Source organism: Ailuropoda melanoleuca, chromosome 10 (assembly GCF_002007445.2).
Source record: "Ailuropoda melanoleuca isolate Jingjing chromosome 10, ASM200744v2, whole genome shotgun sequence".
Lineage (NCBI taxonomy): Eukaryota > Metazoa > Chordata > Mammalia > Carnivora > Ursidae > Ailuropoda > Ailuropoda melanoleuca.
The window spans coordinates 22,001,766-22,029,281 of record NC_048227.1 but is presented as its reverse complement, the minus strand read 5'-3'; the positions used below and the strand labels follow the sequence as shown (position 1 = coordinate 22,029,281).

Sequence of the window (27,516 nt, the reverse complement as noted above, 5' to 3'; positions counted from 1 at the left end):
CAATTTTAAGGAAGTTTTTGCTTAGGAACACTAGACAGCACATCAGCACTATACCTGGGTCATTTTAAACAGCGAAATCATCAACAAAAATACAAAAATGTGGCATTAAGAGACCATAGAAAGGACACTTTTTTGCTGTATGGTGGCTGAAACAAGGCAGAAAATTACCTAGTTTGACTTCAGCTGGAAATGAATGTTGGGTAGCTCAAAATTTTTGCCATTCTATACATGCATTATGTCTACAAATGACCACAAAAGTGCCACAACTATTATTTAGGGGTTACAAATAAATTTTAGTGAGTGGCATATTTGCAAGTATGGAATCTGCAAATAATGAGAACTGAGTGTCTGTGAATACATTCTAAATATTAAAATGAAAAGTAAAAATATAGGACTTTCTTTCCCATCTCTACCATTTCCCCTCCCACTCCATCTTTCTAGAAGTAACCAGTTTTTTGTGCATTTACATATTGTGCACTTACAGAAATAAATACGTATTGTTTAATAAATGGATCTCATGATATATACTGTTCTATAGTTTGCTTTTTTCCTCAGGATGTCTTGGATATCTTTCCACATCAATATGCACAGAATTATCTCATTCTTTTTTAATATTCTGTGGTGTGCATGAACCATTATTTAGCCATTCCTCTCTTCATAAGTATTTAGTTTCTTCACTATTATAATAATGTGCAGTGAACATTTTGTAACTGTTTCTTTGTCCGTATGTGCAGGGTTTTCTCTGGATTACATATATAAAAATGAAATTGCTGAGCAGAAAGGTATATACACTTTAAATTTTGTTAGAAAGGTAATTGTATCAGTTGGATCCTCTGGGATGCTGACACTGAGATGGAGTTAGAACTGCAAGCAGCGTTCGAAGGTTAGTACCTGTGAAAAACAAGGGGGTGGAAGCTAAAAGACAGGGAAATAGTCAAGTCCTGATACAGATTTGAGTCTCAGCCAACTCACTGGGGCACTCTGGAGTAAGATTGCCTCTTAGAGGAGTCGAATCTTGTTAGGAAGAAATGGCGAGGCCCTAGAACTCCATCATGCTCAGTTATTGATGAGGGGCTTCCTGGGAAGGAAGTGGCTTGATCTTGAAAAATAAGGTGACTCTTAAAAGCACTGACAGCTAGAGGCTAACTGTACTCTTTGGAGCCAAACCGCAGGGTGTCTTCAAGGGAGATCTTAGCAGTGTACCCAGGTGGCCACCAGTACAGTATAATAGAGCCTACTGGATAGTAGCAGAGGCTAGAGCCAAACTCCCTGGGTTCACCATCTTTGTATAAGGTGTTACTCTCAGTTTCTTCATTTAAAAACTGGAGAAATAGTAGTACCTACCTCATAGTGTTGTAAAGAGATGAAATGAGCTAGTATATCTTAAGCACTTAGAATAGTACTTGGGGAGCACCTGGGTGGCTCAGTCGCTTAAGTGTCCACCTCTTGATTTCAGTTCAGGTCATGATCTCAGGGTCTTGAGATTGAGCCCCGAGTTGGGCTCTGTGCTGGACATGGAGCCTGCTTAGAATTCTCTCCCTCTGCCCCTCCCCTCTTCTCTTAAAAAAAAAAAAAAAAAGAATAGTACTTGGGATATGTTTGTACTATATAAGCATTAACTGATGTTGCCTCTGCTGCTGCTGTTGTCGTTATTATTATTATTATTACTGTTCCAAATTGCTTTCCCAAGAGGCTGTACCAGTTTTTTTTTCCCCACCATCCCAACAATGTATAAAATAGTATTTATTTCGGGGCGCCTAGGTGGCTCAGTTGTTAAGCATCTGCCTTCGGCTTAGGGTGTGATCCTGGAGTTCTGGAATCAAGCCCCGCATCGGGCTCCCTGCTCTGCTGGGAGCCTGCTTCTTCCTCTCCCACTCCCCCCTGCTTGTGTTCCCTCTCTCGCTGGCTGTCTCTCTCTCTGTGTCAAATAAATAAATAGTAAATCTTTAAAAAAAAAAAGTATTTATTTCTCCATACCTTTTCCACTACTGGGTAGCATAAATCTTTCTAATTTTTGCCAATTTGATGACCAAAAAAATGGTACTTTGTCATAATTTGCATTTCTTTATTATTAGATTGAACACCTTTTCATATTATTGGTCACTTATATTTCATCTTCTGTTTGTATACATGAAGTTTTTAATTTTTTCTTATTGATTTCTAGCACCTATTCATATATTCCAGATAAACTATTATATAGTTGTAAATATTTTCTGCCAGTCTCACATTGTTTTTCAAATTTATTTTCCAATATTATTTATTGTTTCTTTTGTCATAAAGGAAAAAGTTTGAAATTTTGTCAATTTATTTTTTTCTTTATAGGTTTAGGGCTTGGGGTCTTACTTTAAAAGGACTTTCCTTCTCCAGAGGTCCCTGTGTAGCACAGTCAGTTGACCCTCTGCCTTTGGCTTAGGCCATAATCCCCTGGGGGTCCTGGGATCTAGCCCTGTATGGGGCTTCCTGCTCACCTGGGAGTCTGTTTCTCCCTCTTCCTCTGGCCCTCCCCCCACTCACACTCTCTCTCTCTTTCTCTCAAATTAATAAAATATTTTTTAAAAATAAAAGGACTTTCCTACTCCAAACTTACAGTTTTTGTTTTTGTTTTTGCATTTAGCTGTGTAAAGCATCTTGAATTTATTTTTATCCATAATTTAAAATAATTAGCTTTATTTCTTCCCCCAATATAGCCAGTTGCTCCAGTACTATTCATTGACTAGCACATTTTTTTCCCTGATGCTTTGAAATGGCACTTTTACCATGTTCTAAATACTTACACATATTAGATGGGAAGATATGGCCATTTTTGAAGGCTTTAGAATGTGTTGCCAAATTACCCTGAGGAATACATTTAGAAATTTGTCTTACTGGGGCGCCTGGGTGGCTCAGTCATTAAGCGTCTGCCTTTGGCTCAGGGCGTGATCCTGGCCTTCTGGGGTCGAGCCCCATGTTAGGCTCCTCCGCTGGGAGCCTGCTTCTTCCTCTCCCACTCCCCCTGCTTGTGTTCCCTCTCTCGCTGGCTGTCTCTGTCAAATAAATAAATAAAATCTTTAAAAAAAATTTGTCTTACTGGAGAATGTTTTACTGCACCCTGTCAACCTATTTTTTTCTTTAGTTTTTGTATTTTCAGTTTTCGCCAAGTTAATAGTAAATAGCAATGTTGTTTTGGTCTGCATTTCTTTGATTACTAAAGTGAACATTAAAATATATATACTTTTAATGTTCTGTATGCCATCTTCTGTGAATTGTTTATTCATATTCTTTGTCAATTTGTCAACTTCGGTGTTTGGCTTCATGTTGATTTGGAAGCCTCGTTATATATAAAGAATATTACCCCTTCATGAGTATTGCACAAAAACTATTGTTTACCTTTATTTTTTTTTTTTAAAGATTTTATTTATTTATTTGACAGAGATAGAGACAGCCAGTGAGAGAGGGAACACAAGCAGGGGGAGTGGGAGAGGAAGAAGCAGGCTCATAGCGGAAGAGCCTAATGTGGGGCTCGATCCCGTAACAACGGGACCACGCCCTGAGCCGAAGGCAGACGCTTAACCGCTGTGCCACCCAGGCGCCCCTGTTTACCTTTAAATTACAATCATGGTTTTTTTATTAATAGACTCTGACTTTACATATATAGACAGAAAGGTCTTCTCTGTTTCTAAGACCACATAGTCAATGCAAATATTTTCCTTTTTTTTTTTTTTAACTTCAGTGATTTTAATTTTTATATTCATCTCCCATCTTATTTTGGTGCATTAATTCATTTCTTCTTTTCTAAATAGCAAGTTGATTATCCAAAACAGTTTACTAAATTATCCATTCTTTCCATTGATTTCTAGTGCCATCTTGTATATAGTTGGTCTGTTGAGGTGTGTTTGATTCTGTTCTGTTGATTGATATATCTGCTTTGTGGCTAGAGAACTCACCTTGGATAACACTCTGTGGAAGTATTTTTTCTAACCCTGAGCGTAATTTTGGAAGTTAAAAGGAAAATCCCTCTTAAGCTAGTGTAAGTGAAATTAATTGCATTAAGTTGTACGTGGGTGCCTTCTGTCAGCCTTGTGCCTTGCGGTCTGTAGACAACATACTTCATTAGTTCTCCAGGACATGAGATAATGGCTGCTCTAACAAAGTTAGAGACAGAACTGTCCAAGAAGTATCAGCACCAGATACTTGTTATTTAAAATACTAAACCCCAAAAGAAAATAGTTCCAGCATTTAGGAAACATCTTTCTTGCCAAATGTAATTGGATGTTCCTCTTTGGGTCTGATCATATCTTTGATTAGAAGCAAGTATTAAAAGTAAACCTATCTTGAGAGCAGGAGTTCTCAAAATATCTAAGTTAAATATCTGTGGCTCAAATCATAGGCAAAAGGCTAGTTTCTTTAATATTTAGAGAGCTCTTCTTCTTTAGTGGGAAAATATCAACAACTCACTTTTAAAAAGCAAAGGATGTGAACACATGATTTCAGTAAAGTTCTACAACTGGCCCTTTAAGTTGTTCCACCTCTGATAAGAGAATACAAATTAAAAATATAGTGAGATACCATTTTTCACATATCATATTGGCAGAGATCAGAAACATTGGTAAATATTGTATTAGTGAGGATGTGATGAAATCAATAGGACTTGCTAGTTGAGGGTAAATTAATATAACTTCCATAGAGGACAATTTGGCAGTATCTTACTTATCATTTTATATGCACATACTGTTTAACCCAGAAATTTTATTTGGAATTTATTCTACAGATACAGTTTCATGTGTGAAATGAATTTTGTAGCAAATATATAAGGCTGTTCATTGCATTAGTGTTTGAAATAGGAAAAGACTAGAAATAATCTAATAAGGGAAATACTAGAGAGTTCCCTGAGTACAAAACTTATAAATAAAATATGGCATATCTGTATGCTAGCATACGATGAAGCCATTTTAAAAGAGTGAGGCAGCTCTATGTATTCTAGTGTATAAACTTCTCCATAACATATTATGAAGTAAAACAGCAAGATACAGACGGTATCAGGTGTTGGTAAGGATATAGAGCTACTGGAACACATACTCTGGTAGAATTGGCACAACCTCTTTGGAAAACAATTTGGTATCACGAGTAAATTTAAAGGTGCATTTGCTTTATGACCTAGTAGTTTTTTCTTGTCAATAAATTCTAGAGGAAACATAGTACCATTTATAATCTCAAAAACAAAACAACAGCCCACTAGAAACACCTGAAATGTCTGGAGTAGAATAAACAAATTGTAGAGTACTGTACAGCAGGGCAAATGAATGAATTACAGCTACACACAAACTCTGCATTTTAGTCATGTGGGGTAAGAAAAGCAAGTCATGTAAGTATACATATAAGAAGATTCTGTTTATATGAAGTTTGGAAACACAAAACTAAATACGTTTTTTAGGGAAAAATTACAAAACTATAAGCAAGGAAATTAATAAGCACAAAATCAAGGAAAGTGATTACCTCAGGGGAGTGGAAGGGAATTAGGGAGTGGTATGTGGGTATATGAGTGTTGATTATATCATGGATTTTTTTGAACTTTATGTATATTTTATAACTATTCTTTATATTTACTAATTAATATTTTTGGAAATATGTTACTATGTTACTATGACTACATGGGCATTTTTTAAATAAAGAATGCGTACACATGTATAATCGTACATTATCTCTGTAAAGATACACAAGAAACTAGTAACCGTGTTTGTTGCTTCAAGGAAAAGCAGCTGGGTTGTTGGAGGCCAGTCATTGAAAAGAAGTTTACTCACTGCTCTACACTACACCTTTTGTACCTTTCGAATTTTTGTAGCAAGTGTATGTAGTACATACTCATATTTTAGCTTAAAAATGTACATAGGAAAAAGAAAGGAAAGTCATTTATCATTTTTGAGATGGCTGGAGAAAATCAGACATTAACTGTCACTTGTCTCTATTGCTACTTCCTTCTCCTCTTTTCAAATTAGACAGACAGAATTATGAGGGTCTCTCTTTATTCACATTTCACTATTAAGTATGCCAGGAACCAGTATGTTGCCTAGGCCACATCTCAACTAACAGTTGGCTGGCCACATTAAAAATACATTTCTCATTCTATTTTAGGGATACCTTTAGTTTATGAAGTAAATGAGAACGTTATCAGGATATGTTGCTAAAATGTAACATTGCTGGCTTATTTAAGAGAATATCCATTTCTATTTTTTTCTATTTCCCCTCTTCTCAGATAGTTAGAAAATTAGTGTCACTGGCCTAGGGAAGTAACATGAAAAATAACTACACCCTAATTTATCTTTTATTTTGGAGGGAGAAAATAATGTGATAAAATGTGGGTTATTAAGTAATAATCACAAAAAATATATAGAACATTCACTGTTCATTCAGTTAATATTTACTAAAGGCATTTTCTGATGGTGATTGATGTTGAGTACCATTGCATGTGCCTGTTGGCCATTTATGTATCTTCTTTGGAAAAATTTCTACTCAGGTACATTTAATTGGATTATTTGTGGGTTTTTTGATATGGAGTTGTAGGAGTTCCTTATATTTTTTGGATATTAATCTCTGATCAGATGCACGGTTTGCAAATATTCCTCCCATTCTGCAGGTTGCCTTTTCATTTTGTTGATTGTTTCCTCTGCTGTGCAGAAGCTGTTTGGTTTAAATAATCCCACCTGTCTTTTTTTGGTTTTGTTGCCAAATATGAGTATTTTTGGTCATTTCAAAAAAAAATCGTTGCCAAGACCAGTGTCAAGGAGCTTTCTTCTAGGGAATTTATAGTTTCAGGTCTTACATTTAGTCCATAATCCATCTTGAGTTAATTTGTGCGTTGTGTAAGCTAGGGGTCCAGTTTCATTCCTCTGCATCTGGATATCCAATTCTTCCAACACTCTTTATTAAAGAGACCATCCCCATTGTGTGTTCTTGGTGCTCTTGTCCAAAGATTGGTTGACTACACATACATGGATTTATTTCTGGGCTCTCTATTCTCCATTATTGGTCCCTGTGTCTGTTTTTATGTGAGTACTACACTATTTTTGATAACTATAGCTTTGCAATGTAATTTGAAATCAGGAAGTGTGATGCCCTCCAGCTTTGTTCTTTCTCAAGATTGCTTGGCCATTTGGAGTCTTTCATGGTTTCATATGAATTTAGGATTGTTTTTTGTATTTCTGTGAAAAATACCATTGGGATTTTGGTAGGGATTATGTTGAATCTGTAGATCACTTTAGGTAGTAAGGGCATTTTAACAATATTTTCTCCCTAATCATCTGGGAAATACAAATCAAAACCACAGTGAGATATCAGCTCACATCAGTTAGGATGGCTATTACCAAAAGACAAGAGATAACAAACGTGAGGATGTAATTGGTGGGAATGTAAATTGGTATAGCCACAGTGGAAAACAGTATGGAGGTTCTTCAGAGAAGTGAAAGAGCTACTATATGATCGAGCAATTCCATTTCTAGTTATGTATCTGAAGTAAAAGAAATCAGTATCTTGAAGAAATACCTACACTCCCATGTTCATTGTAACATTATTCACATAGCCAAGATATGGAAACAATCTAAGAGTCCATCAACAGATAAATGGATAAAGAAATATGGTATATATGTATAATGGAATATTATTCACCCATTATTGAAGAAGGAAATTCTGGCATTTGTGACAAAATGGATGAAAACTGAAGGGCATTATACTAGATGAAATAAGTCAGAGAAAGACAAATACTATATGGTGTCATTTGTATATGGAATCTTTTTTTTTTTTTTTTAAGTTGCACTTCTAGAAACAGAGTAAAATGGTAGTTGCCAGGGGCTGGGAGTGGAGAGGGAAACAGGGAGTTGTAGATCAAAAGTTACAAGTTTTCAGTTGTCAGATGACTAAGTTCTTAGGATCTGATGTACAGCATGGTGACCGTAGTTTCTAATACTCTATCGTGTACTTGAAATTTGCTGAGAGAGTAGAACTTAAGCATTCTCACCAGGAAAAAATTTGTGAGTCATTGGCTTATGGGTGATAATTGAATCTGTGAACCTAATTGAGATTGTCTAGAAAGAATGTGGAGACATAAAAGGTGACTTGGGAATGAACTTGAAGATCATCAATGATGTTCTTTAGAATTTTTGTTATTGACAAGGTTTGGTTTTATAAGAATGTACTTTGTAATAACCTTGGTTGTTTCAACTAAGGTTTACTGTTATGATATAATAACCCTCTCCCTCTTGCCAGATATATCTGTCATCTCTTTGTTATTCTTTGTATATTATCAATTATTTACTCAGTGACTAGATTTTGCAATGAGTTAATCTTCCAAAAGTAATGCAGTTGATATTTTCTAAGCATCTGGATTAGGCAATGAGTTAGGTTTTGTTTTTGTTTTTGTTTTTAAGATTTTATTTATTTGTCAGAGAGACAGAGCACAAGCAGGGAGAGCGACAGGCAGAGCAGGTCGAGGGAGAAGCAGGCTCCCCACTGAGCAGGGAGGCTGATGCTGGACTCCATTCCAGGACCCTGGGATCATGACCTGAGCCAAAGGCAGACACTTAACCGACTGAACCACCCAGGTATCCCAATGAGTTTTGTTTAAATCAGGAATGAAGAACTATTCTTACAGTGTATTTGTTCTTTAAGCGGTTGAGGAAATATCATTTTTAGCTATCTTTCCAGGCGTAAAAAGGAAAATTGAGTACTCCTAAGCAGTCTTTTTCCATGCGCCATTGGTAATCTCCTTAGAGACAGCTTTAGAAACAATGAAAGATTATTATTCTGGTGCCTTACCTGATATAGTCTGTGATTACCTAAATCTCAGTTTGGGATTAGAACGGTAGGATATGCTCCCTCTGCTGCTAAGTAGCCATAGAAGGCAGGATAAGAAATTGATAAATTGGACTCTGTCAAATTTAAAACATTTGTCCTTCAAAAACCATTGTTAAGAAAACTTAAGGGGCGCCTGGGTGGCACAGCGGTTAAGCGTCTGCCTTCGGCTTAGGGCGTGATGATCCCGGTGCTCTGGGATCGAGCCCCACATCAGGCTCCTCCACTAGGAGTCTGCTTCTTCCTCTCCCACTCCCCCTGCTTGTGTTCCCTCTCTCACTGGCTGTCTCTATCTCTGTCGAATAAAAAAAAAAAAAAAAAAAAAAAAAAAAAAAAAAAAAAAAAAAAAACTAAAAAAAAAAAGAAAGAAAGAAGACTTAAAGGCAACGAGTGCCTGGCTTGCCCCGTTGGTAGAGCTTGTGATTCTTGATCTTGGGGTTGTGAGTTTGAGCCCCATGTTGGACGGAGAGTTTACTTTAAAAAAAAAAAAATTAAAGGCAAGACTAGGGGAAAATCTGTAAAGGAAAGGAGAAGGGTGAATTCCTCCTTCCTTAGCCTTTTGTTTTATTCAGGGCCTCAGTGGATTGGATGATGCGTACCCACACTGCCACCCATGTCTATGCAAAGACCAGTATGCAAAAGTTTGTAATTTGTATCAGCTTTATTCATAATAGCAAACAATGAATGATTCTATTTATATGAAATTTTACAAGAGGCCAAACTATAGTGATAGGTCTATAGGTCTGTCTTGGGAGCTTGGGGGGAAGGGATTGACTACAAAGGATTATGAGGGAATTTTTTGTGGTGATATTCTGTGTCATGACTGAGATAACTGTACAGTTGTCAAAGCTCATTGAATTATACACATAAAATGGCAAATTTCGTTTTATCTAAAGTATACCTCAAAAAGCTAATTTAAACAATTGTGAAGCATTATCAGGAGCCCTTTAAGAAATAATTTATTTGTAAAATGGGGCATAGACCTAAAGAAGTGAAGTTTCTTGCTCAAAATTCCATGACTAGTGTGCCTGTGGATAGAGTGCATATCTCCAGCATCCTAGTCTCACTAGGCTGCACAATTCTCTTGGCATTAGGTCACATCCTGCTATCTATTGTTAAAAAGGTAAAACTCAGGTTTTTCCTTCCTGTGTGGGCAAAAACCCAGTTCTCCCCTACATGTCTTTCTTTCCTGTGAGTCTCCTTTACTACTCACTGACACTTCTGGTCACCAAATGTGTAAAGGTTTCTCCCCCAACAACAGGCAATTCTCTGTGACACCAGCTGGGTATCCTACAATTTCACTCAGCTCTGACACTACCCAAAGATAGTGTTAGATCCCACAGGTTAAGGGCTCACTCCCACAAGACTGCCCCTCCCACCTCCCACACATACACTTCATATGCCAGTTACAAGCCCAGGCTATACCTGTGCTTCTCACCAACTAGCTAAAAATTGGAGGTTCCAGTGACCCCTCCTTGGGTTCAATTAATTTACTAGAGTGGCTTACAGAACTCAAGGAAAACACTTACTTTGGTTTACCAGTTTATTATAAAAGGATAAAGGATATAGAGGAACATCCAGATGGAAGAGATGCATAGGGCAAGGGATGTGGGAAGGGCCTTGGAGCTTCCATAATCTCTCTGCACATGCTTCTCTTCCACTACCAACCTGGAAGCTCTCCAAACCCTGTACTTTTGAGATTTTATGGAGGCTTCATCACATAGGCATAATTGATCCTTAACACCATTTTCATCCCTTTTCTCAAGAAAGGGGGGGGGCAGGGCTGAAAATTCCAAGGTTCTAATTATGACTTGGCCTTTTCCTTGACCAGCCCTCATCCAGGGAGTCTAAATAGTTGCCTCATTAGAACAAAAGGCACTACTGTCACCCAGAAAATTAAAAGGTTTCAGGAGCCCTGTGTCAGGAACAAAGGTCAAAGACCCATGTAAGAACATGAGATGGTCCTAGTGTTCTTACCACTTTGGAAATTGCAAGGATTTTAGGGGCTCAGAGGTAGAGACCAATATATATGTATTTTCTATTATCTCACAGTTATGCTTTATAATTTTCTTTGAGTGTTCATCTTAGCTCTCTGTATATATTATAACCTCTGGAAATACAATGATCATGTCTATGTTTCTCTTCATACTTCCCACTTTGTATTGCACAGAACATGTGCTCCGTATTCACTGAATGAAGGAAAGCTTGGCGTAGTGCACCATGCCTCCCAAACTTGGACAGAAGAATCAGGAATCTCATGGCATAGTGCCAGGCTTTCCAAATTCAGCAGAGACCTTCTCTAACGTATGGTTTCCTTAGACCACCATGTCTTTGCTTAGGGGTTCACAGCTACCACAAATGTACGCTAATTAATGGGACATTGATGTTTTATGTATTTCTGTGAAAGCTTAGATTGTGTTTTCTGACATTGGAAATTGAGGGAGGTCTCAGTTTACATTTTCAATCTGAAACCAAATATAACTACAGGGAGAATACAAACTCCTCTTAAAGATTAAATAGAAGAGCAGCTGTCAGAATCGGAACTTTTGTCTTTGTCCAGAGCTCTCCATTCTTAAATCCATCCTCTTTTATAATTAAAGGACCATGCTAACAGCGCAGAATAACACTCATCTCAGTGTTAAACTCGCTTTCCTTGGATTTTCTAGACTCTAAACTTTTACAACTCTGATTCACTTATAAATAATTCAGTAGATCTACACGAATTGAACACTTATTTATGATATTTTTCATCTAAACCCAAGAGAGAACAATAAATTTAAAAAGAAGATGGAATCCCACAGATTGTTTCCTTTCTTAAAGTAAAAATACATACTTTTAGTCAAAGAGCAATATATCATTAATAATATTTAACACTTAACCAACATATTACTCTGTATCAGGCATTTGTTCTAAGTGCTTTACACATATTCCCCCTCATAATCTGTACACCACTATGAGGTCATTTTGTTGTTGTCCTCATTTACAGTTGAGGAAACTGAGGCACACAGAGGTTAAGTAACTTGCCTAAAATCTCAGTACCAGTAATTGATGGGCCGGGAATCTAAATCCAGAGCCTGAATTTCTACAACTGTGATATGGTATCTCCCAGTTAGGTCAATGGATATGTGACTAATAGTTTAGAATGTAATTTTTTATCAGACTTATTTTACTTATGTAAATTAAGGGAGTACAATTTATTGAAGAAATGATTTTGAATTATTAAATATTGAGATATCAACTAGTTGGCAAAAGAAGTTTTTTGACAGAACTGGAAGTCATACAATGGAACCTTTTGCTGTACCTTCAAGAAAGTTATTTCTTTATTGTGACTTACCCTACAAAGCCTTTTCTAAGAAGGTGATGGGGTGCACATTTTCTATACAATGCAAATAAGACAAATACGAGTGTTTATTGTAATGTTTGAGAGTAGACTTTAAATAACCAAAAAGTTCCTTAGAGATAGGAAACAATCTTTTTTTCTTGAGACTAAGAAATTGGGTTATTTCTTTAAGGAGAATGAGCTGGAAGTGGCATATTCCGTGAACATTTATGAGAAATGTGGGTGTGGGAGGAAGAAGCTATATTTTAGAGTGAGTAAAAACTCAAGGGAGTCACTCCTATGAACTGACAAATATATCACCTCCCACTTTGTATTGACCTCCTGCAAAGGTTCCTCTTAGACTCGCTGTCACTGTGCTTACAAAGTTGTAATTAAGTCTGCTCTGATATAAATCTAGATGTTTCTGATGGTATTTGTAGGAATACTATTCTTTATTTAGTGAATGGTGTTCAAGAAGTCAGCATCATGTGGTAAAAAGAGTTTAGGGGTGGTTAATTGAAAACCTGAGTTTAGTCTTCACACTGCTAGTTACTTTGTATCCTTGGACTTAGCACTTAACCTCCTGGGCCTCAGTATTCTTCAAACCTAATTTGGGGAGATTAGGACTGATGATCTCGGAGATCCCTTCTAGTTCTAAATTCCCTAATTTTATGGCTCTTTTTGGCCAGGAATCTTGCATGACTGAGAGCCACTCTTGTCTGCTGCGTTGCTTGTTTACTTCTTGATCATTGTCCACAGATGAGCCTTTTCAGTGATTGAGGGCTGTAGTTATTAATGGTCAGCCCTTTGATTAAAATACTTTTGTAAAATTTTCTGCCCACAAAAACAATTTGGCCTACCAAATTTGTTTGATTTTATTCCCTTTACCAGTTTCCTCTCCCTTAAAACAGCTCACTTCTACATGAAAAACATGGAAATTATTCATTAGTGAAATGAATGTTAAACTTGTTTTGGGTTTGTTCTGCCACATCAGTCAGGGATGAAACAATAAATATTCCAGTATGATCTGTCAGTTCTTCCACAGTGGTATCTCATGATACTTTAGTTGAAATGGAATAGAAAATGTAGACACAGGGGCGCCTGGGTGGCACAGCAGTTAAGCGTCTGCCTTCGGCTCAGGGCGTGATCCCGGTGTTATGGGATCGAGCCCCACATCAGGCTCCTCTGCTATGAGCCTGCTTCTTCCTCTCCCACTCCCCCTGCTTGTGTTCCCTCTCTCGCTGGCCGTCTCTATCTCTGTCGAACAAATAAATAAAATCTTTAAAAAAAAAAAAAAGAAAATGTAGACACAGTAATTTAAACTCCATTTTAGTTCTCTACCTGATTTACTTTATTCTGATTTCTTTGGCATTGTCTAATTTATTTTAGATCCAGAGCACATGCTTAAATGCATACATGATTGAAAGATTTCACAGTTTTTAAGTGCAGTTAGCACATTTTATTTAAATCTAATATGTAATACTCTATAAACATTTTAAACATTTTAGAATTTTAAAATATTAAGTGAATGCACAGGGGCACCTGGGTAACTCAGTCAGTTAAGCGTCCTACCATTGATTTCAGCTCAGGTTATGATCTCAGGATTGTGAGATCAAGCCCCACAACGGGCTCTGTGCTGGGCATGGAGCCTGCTTAAGATTCCCTTTTCCCTCTCCCCCTCCCTCTCTTAAATAAAGTGAATGCACATTTTTTTAAAGGACAGAATTGTATGAATTTATCTACACTCAGATAAGACAGTGAAAAGTACAAGGGTTCTCAACCCCACTCCACCCTCCAGTCCTGTTCAACCAAAGTAGGCCACTCTTAGCCATGTGATAAATATGCTTCCACATATTTTTTATACATTGTATGGGCAGTTTAAACATTGTGGTGAGCTTTTCTTTAATGTCTTCATGCATTATATATCAAGGGCTTCAATGATTGGGGTTGTAATAGGACAGATTTTGGTATCATATCGTACTTGTCAATAAGGCAGATTTTAAAATAGAAATTCACTGCTATTTTAATGTGTTTATAGGATTAGACCCAAGACCACGTTTATGGAGCAGGAGCTGACAGAATAAGCTACAATGAGAGGACAGTGTTGGTATGATTTAGTCAATTTTAAAATGAGATAGGACCTCTGAACTACAGTCCTACTTGCAAACAGCTGGTAACAGTTGTATTTTAAGAAGAGAGAGAGATCAGCCAGTGGAGTTTAAGGGAAAAGAAAATCAAACTAAAAAGATTAATGATTGTTCTCTACTTAATTGCTATCTAACAAAACATTTTGTAATTTCATTCTATTAGCAAAGCATTCTCAATCTCAGTGTTCCCAACTTGCCATTCCTATAAAATCTGTCCCCACGGCTTTTATTTCAGCAAGCCTGAACTTGCCTTATGCTTCATCTTCATCCTGAATGATATACTAAAGCAGTTGGGCAGGAGAGTGATGTCCTAAGTACTTTTTATGACTAGCAGCCATGGCAACCATCAGATGTCAACCTTTTTATTTTGGAATACGAGTTTCATGAGCGTACTATTGTGTTAAATTATTATGTCTACTACTGCCCTGTGTATTTTTAACTAAAACAAAAATATCTCATTTACTTCCCTGAAGACATGTAGTAGTTATTTAGTGCTTACAGTTGGCAGTTGCTTACAAGTATCATCTCATCATCTTATTTAATTCTCACAGAAACCTAAATGTAAAGTCATATTATTTTTCTACTGAAGCAAGTTTAGGAAAATTAAGGGACTTGCTCAAGTGTGTCAAAGCTGAGATTCAAATTGTGACTCGTTGGGTTTAACTCCTGTGATAGTAGACCAGGAACTTCTGAAAATCTTCTCCTCTATAAATGCAATGAGAATACTGGCAGGAATTGTCAGATCAACTTTTTCAGAACTCTGGAAATTAACTAAGGCTCACAGCAATCCAAGGAGCATTTATTTAAGAAAATCACCTGAATCTTGGCAAGAACAGGAAGCTTTGTGGCAGTTTAAACGGTACGAATCACACACCCCCTCTCCTCAGCTACACAGTAGCTTTGAAAGCCAGTAGCCTTGCAACTTTGGTAGCAGTGTAAACCAGCAGCTCAGCAACCACTTGAGATGACAAAAGGGTCTGGTGCTCCTTAAAGCCCCATCCTCAGAGAATTGCTACCATTTGATATGTCAGCTCACTGAGAATCTCCTCAGGCCTTTTATTTGACCAGATTCAGATCTTGCTCTGTCTCACCCCCAGGACATTTATTAAAAAACAATCAGCAGTAGTTGTTTAACATTGCAGGTACCTGGGGCACCTGGGTGGCTCAGTCAGTTGGGCATCTGCCTTTGGCCTGGGTTGTGATCTCAGGGTCCTGGGATTGAGCCCTGTGTTGGGCTCCCTGCTCAGTGGGGAGTTTGCTTGTCCCTATCCCTCTGCCCCTCCCCCACCCCGTTCCTGTGTGCTCTCTCTCTCAAATAAATACATAAAAATTTTTAAAAATTGCAGGTACCTGAGGTGGTATTATTTGACACTAACAAGAGGCTAACTAAAAAAACATAAAGGAAAAACTGGGGAACAGGATGTCCGAAAGAGTCTTTGAAAAACTCCAGCATGTTCCTAGGAATCAAGAAGGCTCCACACATAGGGCTTTTCACATATCCAGGAAAGACCTATGAAGGTTTTAATCTCTTGCCTCTAGCTAACCTTGAGGCTCTGTGCAAGCAGGAAGAGAGTACTAAGGCAGAGTTGTTAATTATCTGTTGGAGCATTGAAAGTGTACCACAACAGACACAGACAGCAAAGGCTGAGAGGCACATTGATTCAAGGCATTTAAAGAAATCTTATTCCAGGGGTGCCTGGGTGGCTCAATCAGTTAAGTATCTGCCTTCAGCTCAGGTCATGATCTCAGGGTCCTGGAATTGAGCCCAGATTGGGCTCCCTGCTCAGTGGGGAGTCTGTTTCTCCCTCTCCCTCTGCCCCTCCTCCCTTCTCATGCTCTTTCTCTCTCTCAAATACATAATTTAAAAAATCTTAAGGAAAAAAAAATCTCATTCCAACCATTAGGTGACTACTAAGCTAATGGAACAGAGACTTCAGAGGCCATGTAGAACAATGATCCAAACTTTACAGAACTATTCCAGGAAAGTCAGTAAACAAACAGTAACAACAACAAATTCTGGGGATGGGAGGATTTGATTTCCATAGTTGTCACTTTGTAATATTTTACATTTTCAATCTTCAATGAAAAATTACAAGACATACAAAGAGACAGGGAGGTGTGGCCTATACACAAGAAAAATAAAAGCAGTCAATAGACACCGCCCCTGAGGAAGCCCAGACATTTGGGCTTACTAGACAAAGAGTTTAAAGTCAGCTCTTATAGGTATGTTCCAAAAAATAAAGGAAATTGTGTAAAAGACTTAAGGTAAGAAAACAACATTTCATCACATAAAGAATATCTAATAAAAAGATGGAAATTATATAAAGAAAATAGAAATTCCTGAGCAATAACTGAAATGAAAAATTGGCAGAAGACTCAGCAAATTCGAAGACAAGTCAGTTGAAATGATTAAATCTGAGAAGCAGAAAAATAATAATAAAAAATGAATAGAGCAATTGAGAGACCAGTGGGACATTATCAGGTCTTCCAGCACATACATAATGGGACTCCCAGAAGGATAAAAGAGACAGAAAGGGGTTAAATGAATATGTGAAGAAATAATGACTGAATCTCTCAAATATGATGAAAAATTTAAATTTGCATGTTGAAGAATCTCAACAAATTCCAAGTAGGATAGATTTTAAGTAATCCACACACAGACAAATCATAGTCAAAAACCAAAGACATAAAATCATGAAAATAGCAGGAAAAAAGTGAATTTTCATAGACACAAGATCCTCAGTACTATTAACACCTGACCTGTCATCAGAAACCCTGTCATCCCACTGCTCTCTCTGGCCTGGTTGGCAAACACTTACTGGACATGATTAGCTCTGACAGACTCTGTTGGGTTTGCGTGTCTGCTTACCAGCCCTGTTTCCGATTTTCTGTGGCACAGCTTTTACTTGTAATGATGACATGCCTTATCATCTTCCTCATTGTGGCAACAGACATGCTCAGACTGGCTCTGTTAAATCTTTTCAGCAATATCTGGATCTATAGATGATGAGAGTCAAAAGCCTCTTTAGTTAAGATACCCCACTCAACAGGGTAAGACTCATTACAACTTCCTTTTGTGTGTAATGATACACAGGTGAGCTGCTGAGAGGCATGTGGGATGCTGTAGTTCCTCCTTTGGTTTCCTTTTTCCTATTGTGTGCAAGTCTTTTATTTGGCCGCATTGGTTACCTAGGAAACAGCTGCAGGGTAGAGATGGATTGGCTGTTTGAGAAATGGAATTACAGGCCCCTTACAGAAGCAAAAGACCTGTTGGATAAAACAAAACAAAAATCAGTGAATGGCTGAGCTTGTGCCTAATTATTAATTAGTGTGCTTTAGGAAATCACACCAAGACAAGGTCTGTAGAAGAAACTATTCAATGCTATGTGATTTTAAGTTTAGCTTGTTTTTAATTCTTTTAAGTTTAGCTTGTTTTTAATTCTTTTAAGTTCACCAATTGCTTATTAATTCCTGCTTTGTGCCCACTGCTGCAGGCCATTCTGGGGGTTACCAGTGACGTAGAAGGTTCAGTTCCTTCCTGAAAAGCCCATTTTCTGTTTGAGGTAAAAAGAAGTTACCTTAAAATCAAGTACACGATTGTGTGATGTGTCCAGAGAATTTGGAGGATGTAAAAGACCTTGGCTAGTCAACTAAGAGATGGATTTGAATCTACAAGCAGGAGATGATTCTTTGAGGTAAAAGATGAAATTTAAAGACCTGGTGTGAGTTTGGGTACTAACAGTACCTGAATTTACAAGATGTAATAGTCGCAGCACAGGTACCTTTGCAGATCCCTTTCCCCAGACAGCTTATGGAAAATATGTGACTATGATATAAACCATGTTGACCTAGAGTCTTACTCATGAAAAAGAACTTCAGCAACAATGCCGACTCTTTGTACTAGCCTGTTTATTTAAGGAAAGTCTATTATTTTCACTGGAAGTGTGACAGAGTGTTAGTTTTTGGAATCTCTGACCACTATAACAACGCTGGGCACAAAGACATTCAATAATTCACAATTTTTTTAAAATTTTTTTTTAAAGATTTTATTTATTTATTCAACAGAGATAGAGACAGCCAGCGAGAGAGGGAACACAAGCAGGGGGAGTGGGAGAGGAAGAAGCAGGCTCATAGCAGAAGAGCCTGATGTGGGGCTCGAACCCATGACGCTGGGATCACGCCCTGAGCTGAAGGCAGACGCTTAATCGCTGTGCCACCCAGGCGCCCCAATAATTCACAATGTTTTTGAACTGATTTTCTTATATATAGCATATTTTATGGCTATCAGCTAGCTTTAGCTTTCTTTTCTTCCCGAATGTAGCTGCAGTCTTTGGTCTCGATTTGCGGTAATAAGGACTTTTGTAAATACAGGAAATTAATTCTTCTTTTAAAACTGAATATCTGTCAGGTTATTTCCATTTGCTTTGTGGAAGGGTCAGCTCTAATTTTCATTTTCGTACTTGTTCTGTTTGTATTCACCTGGTGTGGTGTGCCAGTCAGGAGGGGAAGCAGGAACGATCCCACTCAGAAAGCTTAACAATCAACGGGCACAGGAGGTTATGTTAAGTTTGAGCCCTAACGCTCTTTGCCATGTCCATAAACGGAAAGTAAGAGGTAACATGAGATACTCAGAAATATTTTGAAGGAGAGATGTTTTAGTTATGATTTACTGAACCTACAGTTTTACGTATTTGCCAGCAAAAAGTTATTATCAAATGTAAATCTTAAGTTCATTAGTTATATAGAGTTACCAATAAAACTTTCTTTGTATTTTAAATTAAGAAAGTTACTGCTGTAATCAGAATCCACAATATTGCATTTTTCAGAGGCTCTTTCGTTGCCTGTTGTCTGTTTTTATAGCAATTACAGTTTTATAAATGGGATAGTGACTACACAGGGTAATTTGGTAGAAGTCTTTTTCTGAATGATCAAGAGTAGTTTCCTGTTCATTCTTGAGCACTGCTGTGAATACCTTATTTCCAAAATTATAAAATGCTTTATCATAATAAGATACCCTCTGTCCCCCAAGTTTTCTTTTCAAGGAAACTTTTTAGTGTTTCAATTTAAAAACAATTATTCAACTTCATGGTGCCTACTCACCCCTACCCTCTCCCTTTTTCTGGTTCAAGCAATTACTTTTTTTTACTCTGATATATTTAAGGTTAGCAATTAAGTATCAAAAACTTTGGACTGATTTACTTTCCTTCGACCTACTAAGTACTGTACTCCAAGCAGCAGCTAGAAGGAGGGATAATGTGTGGCATTATTATGAAAGTTGGTTCACTTTCTTTTCCCCTCCAAACCCCCATCTGCCTCCATCCTGCCAGAGATGTCCTATGGCTATAACGCTGTTTATACTTTTGCAGAGATCACAAAATGGGGCCAATTATTAGATGATTTGAGAGGAAAGGTACGATTTGCTGAGTACTCTTCTTCATTCAACCGAAAGAGTCAGAATTAACATTAGAGGGGGAGGGTTTTGAGAGAACTGATTTTTTGCTTTATTTTCTTTGAACACATTGCTTTATTTCTAAAACTGTATCAATGGCAAAACACAGGTTGCAGGAGAGCCCCCTCCCTCCAGCAGCCCCATCTACCCACGCATACATCTGTATACACACATCCAGCTCTGCTGTCTGCTCCCACCAAGCAGCTTCCCAAAATGCCTCTTGGAATTTTACTGACAGTCCTCAAAAAAGGCACTTGTTTGTGGCAAGTGCTGTGATTTTGAGGTTAATGTCTTTTTGTTGGTGGTGGTGTTATTATTTTTGTTGAAATTGAGAAAATAATTAAGACTAAAAAAAAAATGCAAAAATCTGTTATGTTTTCAATGGTTCCAGAAATTTCTTGTGTTTTAGGCAATAGTTTTTCCATTTGCAGTTGCTCTTAAAGGAAGAAATAAACAGTTTTTACTCAAAAGTAACATTTTAGGGGCGCCTGGGTGGCGCAGTCATTAATCGTCTGCCTTTGGCTCAGGGCGTGATCCCGGAGTCTGGGGATCAAGCCCCACATCAGGCTCCTCCGCTGGGAGCCTGTTTCTTCCTCTCCCACTCCCCCTGCTTGTGTTCCCTCTCTCTCTGTCAAATAAATAAATAAAATCTTTAAAAAAAAAAAGTAACATTTTAATTGTTCTTTTTTTTTTTTAAAGATTTTATTTATTTGACAGAGACAGCCAGCGAGAGAGGGAACACAAGCAGGGGGAGTGGGAGAGGAAGAAACAGGCTCCCAGCGGAGGAGCCTGATGTGGGGCTTGATCCCCGGACTCCGGGATCATGCCCTGAGCCAAAGGCAGACGCTTAACGACTGCGCCACCCAGGCACCCCACATTTTAATTGTTCTTAATGGGGAAGAGAATAAAAAAAAAATTTCACCATATCCATTTTTCTGTAAATTAATTCACCACAAAGTTGATAGAGGGGTCCTTGGGTTTGACATAAGAACATGTTTATGTAAAAATAATACCTGATGTCTTATAAAAATCACCATCATGTTATTTAAATGAGAGAGGGGGCATTTGAAAAATTACCACTAATGCCTTTATGCCTTTCTGCTGAAGTATGCTAGTAATGGTTTAGCAATTTGAACACTGTGCATTACACAGAAATTGTTGAATCCTACTGGTTTTCAACATTTTCTTGAATTTAATGGAAAAGTATTTATGTCATAATATTCTTAGGGCTTTTTTTTTTTTTTTTAGATTTTATTTTTTTGTTTGTTTATGTTAGAGAGAGCGAGAGCTCACACGCTGGGGGAGGAACAGAGGGAGAGGGAAAGAGAGAATCTCAAGCAGACTCTGTGCTGAGTACGGAGCCCAGTGTGGGGCTTAGTCCCAGGACCTGAGATCATGACCTGAGCCAAAACCAAGAGTCCAACACTTAACCAACTGTGAGCCACCCAGGCACCCCTATTCTTAGGCCTTTTAACTTTAATAGAATATATTGGTTCTAATATATAATCCATTATTTAATTTTATCTATATACTATGATTAGACATCTTTCAAGTTTGTCTTCAATTTCCTGAAAAGTGTTTTTCTTCTCATCCAAAATCAAATAATATACAGTGAGTCTTAGATCTGAGAACAGAAAAATTCCAGTTCTTTCAGCTGGTATGTAAGCTCAGCAAGACCAGGAGCCTCATCTGTCTCGTTCATTGTTACTTCCCGGGAGCCCAGAACATTGCCTGATGCAAGTACTCAGAAAAGTATTTGTTTAATGATGACTGGAAGAACTGCATTTTGTGTTTTTTGCGAGTTTTTTTTAAGTTCACTTTGTATGTTAAGTATGACTACATTGTGAACTACAGTGCAATGCTGAATAGTGAGACAGTGGAATTAAATGCCTGAGTGACCTACACAGAAATAAGATTTAAGGACTAAAGGGGTGTTGGTGGGGGATATTCCTTGGGAATGTCAAACCCACTAAAACACTCCCACCTTTTGCATCTCCCCAGGAGCACTCACTGTGGGCCTCGTGCGACAGTGTCAAACAATCCATGGACGAGACCGGACATGCATCCCACCTCGGCTTCCCCCAGAGTGGGTCACCACACTGTTTTTTATCATCATGGGAATCATTTCATTGACTGTCACATGTGGTTTGCTGGTGGCTTCCCACTGGCGGAGAGAAGCTACAAAATATGCCCGATGGATAGCATTCACTGGAAGTAAGTAACCTGTGCTTATTAAATTTGTCTAGAAGGCATGCACACTGATATTTTAATGAAGATACCAAGAATCAGTCATAAGGACTCCATAATCATCAAAGAGCACCACTTGCTGTGGCCGTCAGACAGACTCTACACTGTCCCATCAGTTCTTCAGAATTCTCACCACAAGACTAAGACATCCAAAACCTTAATTGCTTTGTATGAAATGCTACCTTACTGAATTTTATTTTGCTCACATTGTGACGTAACCGTTCAGAGCTTTCACTAACCTGAATCTTTTACTCTTCTTGAAGGTATTGGTATCCTCTACCAAATAAAGGTAAATCTAGAAGTAAATGTACAGAAATACAAATTAGATTAAGGTGGTGATTTGGTTTTTAATATCATTAATTTTAAGTTTCTACTGTGAGTTGTTATGTGACTACTGAAAAAACCAACACATTTGGTTGTTTAATAGTTATTTATCAACATTTCATACTCCATTAAGCTATGCCACAGGGTATGATATATATTATATATTATCTTGTACTCTACAAAATTGGTTTAATTTCCCAACACATCAGGGCCTTTTCCCAAGTTAAAAGCAGCAAAAATGCACAAAGGAAAGATATTTCTGTAATTTTGCTTCCTTGGTTCTTTCTCTCTAAAGCAATTTTGTGCCCCCCTTACCCAGAGGATATTTGTCAATGCCTGGAAACATTTTTGATTGTCATAGCTAAGGGGATCTTACTGGCATCTTGATTAGAGGCCAGGGATAATGGCAAAACATCCTACAAATGCAGAGGACAGGTCCCCACAACAAAAACTTATCAGGCCCAAAGTGGCAATAGGGCCTTGTTGAGAAGCTCTGCTCTAAAGAGCAGGATAACAATCCTTATGCCAAATACCATGGATTTAACTTCTAATTCAGTGCCTTATAATTATATTAGGTTTGCATAAGTTTTAAAAAGTGAATATTATAACATGGATTACTTTCACTTGATATTTTCATTTAGAATTTGTATAGTAGGGGTAAGGCATAATCCCATGGATCCCTGTGAATGTGAAAGCTCAGTTTATCCTTAAAGACCATAAGATAGGGATATTAGTTCATGAATCTCAGTTTCTCCCTATCTCTTTGTGAAACTCTTTAATATATATGTTTCTGGCTCTGTTGTTTTATTTCTGTCTGTACATCTTCCTTAATTTTAAAATTTAGATCAAGTTGACTTTGACTGAAAAGGTCTTCTCCATTCTTGTTAAGAAATGTGAAACAAGTCGATGACCTTGTTTAAGGTCAAACAGACCTCCTGAGACCATTCTTTTCTGAATAATAGGGTCCACAGGCTGTTGAGGAGACAGTGCTGCTAAATTAATTGATGAAGAATTTAAAGAGAATCTTTGCTCACAGATAACAATTACTTATCCAGATAGAGTTCATTCATTAAGGAGTAAAATAAAGTCAAAGTAGGAGGATTTAGTTTCTGGATTTAGTTAACATTAGGGAGTGCATATGCTCTGAATACCAAAAAACTAAAATATAATTTAATAATAACACCACTTTAGTATGAGTCAAAGAAAACATGAAAATGCTTATGTGAGCCTTTGGTTCTTGCAATCCAATAAACAGAAAGAACTAGGGTTATCTTGTTTTTCATTTCCTTTCAACAGATATTTAAGTATATGTAGCTACCTCCAAATGTAATGTGTTTTTCCTTTATTTTTTAGTTAAATAATTTAAAATAATAACTTCTAAAAATAATATGTGCATATGATACATAATTCAAAGCCTAGGAAAGGGTCATCAAGTGAAAAGTAAGTCTCGTGTGTGGCTCCATCACCTAGCCATTCAGTACCTCTTTGCTGGAAGCAACCATTGTTATGAATTTCTGGGATTTCCTACCAGAGGGGTCTTATGCATAGAAACATACGTATATGTGTGAATATTCTATGAATATGTATTCTATTCTATTCCGTACCTTGGTTTTTTAGCTCAACAATACATCTCGTAGTTAATGTCATTTAAGTAAGCATAGGGCTGCATTACTCTTCTCAGCTTCCTTAAATACATTGCTTTTGTTACCAGAGCTAGTCCACTAGGGTAGCAGTCCTGAGAGGGATTTAGCTTCCCCTGGTATTTCCATTCAGCCTTTGAAAATGTTCTTTATCTCTATTATAAATGTTCTTTATCTCTATTGTATATGTTTCTATTTCTCTTAAACTATAGTTTTGGTAAAAATGTCAGGGTAGCATTTTCTAATAGGTTTACACAGTGGGGAGCTCTCAGAGGAGAGCCACACGTGATGCAGCCTACCTGTGGAGGCAAGGGTAACAAAGATGTGTCTTTTTCTTCAAGTCTGACCCTTATCCTTAACTCTTCCACTGTAATTTACGTTCTCGTCCCCCAGTAAAGTCAATATCTGACTCTCACCATCGAGAAATGTGTCCCATGGAAGATAGGAAGTGATGTCTTTATAGGCTTATTTAGGACCCAAAATTTAATTGTCAAAAGTTGATAGATATTATCAGCATTAATAATATTTTAAGATCTTAAGTAACCTCACAGATCCCAATAGCTTAAAAGAAAACTCATCCACTGACATTAAATCTTCCCAGAAGTATAGAGAACCTAACTCTTCATATTAAAAACCAGGATTAGATCAAATAGGAGTTTACTGCTTCCTTAGTTTTGATTAAGCTTTTCCTAACTAATGTGGAAAGTATTTAATTCTTGTAAAATGTTAAACTCTACTTTAAATACAATCATTAAATGATTACTCCATTATGAAGGATAGATTTTTATTTTACAGTAGAAAGTAGAAAAAGATAGGAATGAAGTTGGCGCATTAACAGAATAAGCAATTGTAATATCTGCATGTCTCTAAAGCACTTCGAAATTATGTGTTTCTTGAGATTAGATGAATCAACATTAAGAAATGAATTGTTTTTAAGGCAATAACTTTATCCCGTTGTTTTTCTTTCAGATTGTTTATAGCTTAGATTGCAGTTTCATTTTACTTACCAAACCATATTAAGGCATAAGAACTGTTAGAAATTGGTGGTAGATAATACTGATAAGTGGGCATTGGCAGCACTACTAGTCTTTTACTGTTGACTGTACAACAGAAAGGCCAAAAGATCTAATACTTAGTATCTGAATTTTTCATTTGTTCTGTAGTAGGCACCTGAAAGAGTCCACATTCACTTATGTAACATTATTTGATGTGGTTGTTGGCCAAAAATGAAGTAGGCTCTCTGTATAATGTAAGATAATCCATCTAGGTAGTGCACAGCAAACAAAAATGCTGACGTGTTCTCTAAATCAGTATATTAATTAAGATAATGTTACTTTTTAATACCTTGGATATTACCCTGGAGGTATTTCTTCCAGAAAAAGATTCCTAATTGGCTTTTTAAGGACTCTCCTATTAAATTTGTGATTAACAGAAAAATAATTTAGGACAAGTGTCAGCTGCTGTGTTTCTCCAGGACTGTCTGTATTCCTGGGGATATGTTTAACTTGGAAGAAGTTTCTCATTTGATTAATAATGGAAAGCTTCACCCCTTCACATGCAGTGAGTATAGTAACCTGTCTTCACATTTCACTGAAGAAATATTTCTGCCTCCAAAGAAATTTGAAGAACTGTGAACATTTGACCAATGTGCTTTCAAAAAGCATAAAATATTTTCTTGGAAAAGCTAGCCTATCAATGGGTAATTTGTGTTCACTAGGAAGTGTGTTTCTTTGATAGCCCAGGGGCACAAGCTGTTTGCTGAAACAGGACTATGGAATTCTACCCAGATGCGGGGTTTTCTGATACCTTTCTGGAAACATTTTGGCAAATAACATATTTCATTGTGTTTGTATACAAAAGGCAAAGAAGCCCGCCCCCCCCACCACTTTAACCTGTGTACTCAGAAAACCTAGAGAGATTGTATTTTTTTCTAACATTGTCCGTAATGAGAGAGAACCACTCTGACAGTTTACTAATCATCTCAGAAGCCTGAGGTTCTTTCCACTAAGTGATTTTAAATCAGAGTAAGATAAATAGTACTATATTTGTTTGTACCTTTTCTCCAATTCCTTCTAATACCAACTGAGAGGAACGAGAATTGGCAGAATAATAACTGATGATAATAATATGCAACATTTATTCAGCACTTACTCTCAACCTGGCATCATACCAGGGACTTGACATTGTTTTGTTTATCCTTCTGGTATTTACCCCATTTTTAGAAGGGAACCAGAAGCCTAAGAGTGCACAGCTAATAAGTAGTGGAGCGTGAACATAGCCCCTCTCTGATTCTAGCTCGAGTCCTTGTCACTATTTTAAATAGTCAAGTATTTTAGGCACACACCTGAAACTAATATAACACTGCCTGTTAAATATGCTGGAATTAAATATTTTAATTAAAATTTTAAAAAAAGAGTAGTTTATGTAAGCACTTACTTAGTAGCTTTGGAGTCCTTTCTTAATGCTGATATTTAAAATCGTCCTAACACTTACATAAAAGGCTAGCTCAGCTTTTACTATATTTAATTGTTAGGCTTTGGGAATATTATGTGATCTATAGAAGATGTGAATCTTTTGACAAGTGGTCAATGTTTTAACAGGTCTGACCATGTTATCAATCCACAACCCTTCTTATAAACTTTGTGCCAAATTTTCATTGTTTTCTTAATCACCAAACCATGTTACTAATGTTGTGTTTTGGTTTGTTTTACAGTGATCCTTTTCTGTATGGCTGCCCTAATATTTCCGATAGGATTTTACATCAATGAAGTCGGAGGTCAACCTTATAAATTACCCAACAACACAGTGGTTGGGTCATCATATGTACTTTTTGTCTTATCAATTTTCTTTACAATAGTAGGACTTCTATTTGCTGGCAAAGTTTGTTTACCAGGCTGATGAATGTCTAAATTGCTCAACTCTTTTATTATTTTTTATTTTATTTTATTTTTTTATTTTTGGAGGGGGGAGGACAAAGGCAAGGCATCTGAGTAGTCCTCTCATAGGAGGATGCTTAGATGAAACTGATGGTGAAAAGGAAAAAAAAAATGCTTTGATTTGTTCTCACTATGCACTTTGGATTTAAAAACAAAACAAACAAACAAAAGAGAGCCTTTTCCATAACCAAATACAGACAATATTGACTAAATCTCCTGAGCATATTCAGGCAGTCAGGTCTGCACTGTGATAGCAACCTAGTGAAGGAGAATGCTTTATACTGAAAAGCATGTGGCCCTTTGTGACTCTGTTGTTCCGTTTTTAACGTCTAATGATTAATTGAGGAAAAAAAAGTCTAAGTATTTATGAATCATGGTAGACCAGAGGGTTACAAGGGAAGTTCATGTGGGGCTGGCCTCACCTCCTAAGAAATTAGCGTTCATAGCTTCCTTGTAATGATATGAGCCTTTGGCACCAGAGTGATTTGCTGTTGCATTACTACACCAAGAAGCCAATAGATCAAAATTTGTTTGCTAAAATGTATGTAAAAATCCTGAAATTCCCTATTCTCTGTGTACAAAACAAAACAAAATCAGACACTAAGAAACATGTTGTTGGGGGTGGGTGGGGTGG

The 27,516-nt window shown here is 37.2% G+C and overlaps 2 protein-coding genes across 2 annotated transcripts in view; both read left to right on the top strand.

Annotated features, from left to right (window-relative positions):
- MOSMO (modulator of smoothened) lies at positions 1-26,996 on the top strand. Its single transcript, XM_034670272.1, has 3 exons — positions 1-883; positions 21,737-21,949; positions 26,660-26,996. The coding sequence occupies exons 1-3, from the start codon at positions 853-855 to the stop codon at positions 26,842-26,844; spliced, it is 429 nt and encodes a 142-aa protein (XP_034526163.1). The 5' UTR covers positions 1-852; the 3' UTR covers positions 26,845-26,996.
- The window catches only part of VWA3A (von Willebrand factor A domain containing 3A), a 75,256-nt gene continuing 69,554 nt past the window's right edge, over positions 21,815-27,516 (top strand). Inside the window, exon 1 of the mRNA XM_011233404.3 lies at positions 21,815-21,949. The gene's annotated coding sequence lies outside the window, so the exon portion shown is untranslated. The remainder of the gene's footprint in view (positions 21,950-27,516) is intronic.

Coding starts and splice junctions, on each gene's coding strand:
- MOSMO (XM_034670272.1), top strand. CDS start 853: ATGGAGTTAGAACTGCAAGCAGCGTTCGAAG. Junction 884..21,736: donor ACTGCAAGCAGCGTTCGAAG/GTTAGTACCTGT, acceptor GCATCTCCCCAG/GAGCACTCACTGTGGGCCTC. Junction 21,950..26,659: donor ATGGATAGCATTCACTGGAA/GTAAGTAACCTG, acceptor TTTGTTTTACAG/TGATCCTTTTCTGTATGGCT.